This window comes from Haliaeetus leucocephalus, unplaced genomic scaffold (assembly GCF_000737465.1).
Source record: "Haliaeetus leucocephalus isolate CR32 unplaced genomic scaffold, Haliaeetus_leucocephalus-4.0 Scaffold0, whole genome shotgun sequence".
Lineage (NCBI taxonomy): Eukaryota > Metazoa > Chordata > Aves > Accipitriformes > Accipitridae > Haliaeetus > Haliaeetus leucocephalus.
In genome coordinates, this window is record NW_010972436.1 from 22605422 (window position 1) to 22605737 (window position 316).

Consider the following 316-nt stretch of genomic DNA (forward strand, 5'->3'; position numbering starts at 1 on the left):
TACCGAGCGGCGGGGTCTGGCAGAGGAATATGGCTGATGTCGGGGAGTGCTGAGCAGTCGGTGGCTCCGCACGGCGCTGGGCTCGGGCCGTAACATGTAAATAACTTCTCTTTCCTCCGGATCGTACGGGCGGGCACCGATGCCAGCCCCTCCATTTTCCAGAGGGGATTTGTGAGAGGTTCCGCCGGGGCTGGGCTATGTCGCGCAAAACCAATTCGCCGGGGGTGAGTACGGTCTGTCGTTCAACTTCTTTGTATGGAAGGGCAAACTGTGACAGCGGTACGCGGCGATCCGCGGGGCGATGCCCTGGGGGGGG

At 62.3% G+C, this 316-nt stretch overlaps 1 protein-coding gene across 11 annotated transcripts in view; it reads left to right on the top strand.

Moving 5' to 3' along the window:
- The first annotated feature begins 18 nt into the window (after positions 1-18).
- KMT2C (lysine (K)-specific methyltransferase 2C) overlaps positions 19-316 on the top strand; it is a 181190-nt gene continuing 180892 nt past the window's right edge. For 10 of the 11 annotated variants that reach the window (XM_010586023.1, XM_010586032.1, XM_010586042.1 and 7 more), the window contains exon 1: positions 25-96. In XM_010586023.1, coding sequence (XP_010584325.1) covers positions 95-96 — 2 coding nt within the window. In that variant the 5' untranslated portion in view covers positions 25-94. Of the gene's footprint in view, positions 225-316 lie in introns of all 11 variants that reach the window. The other variant, XM_010586059.1, reaches the window with a different exon arrangement.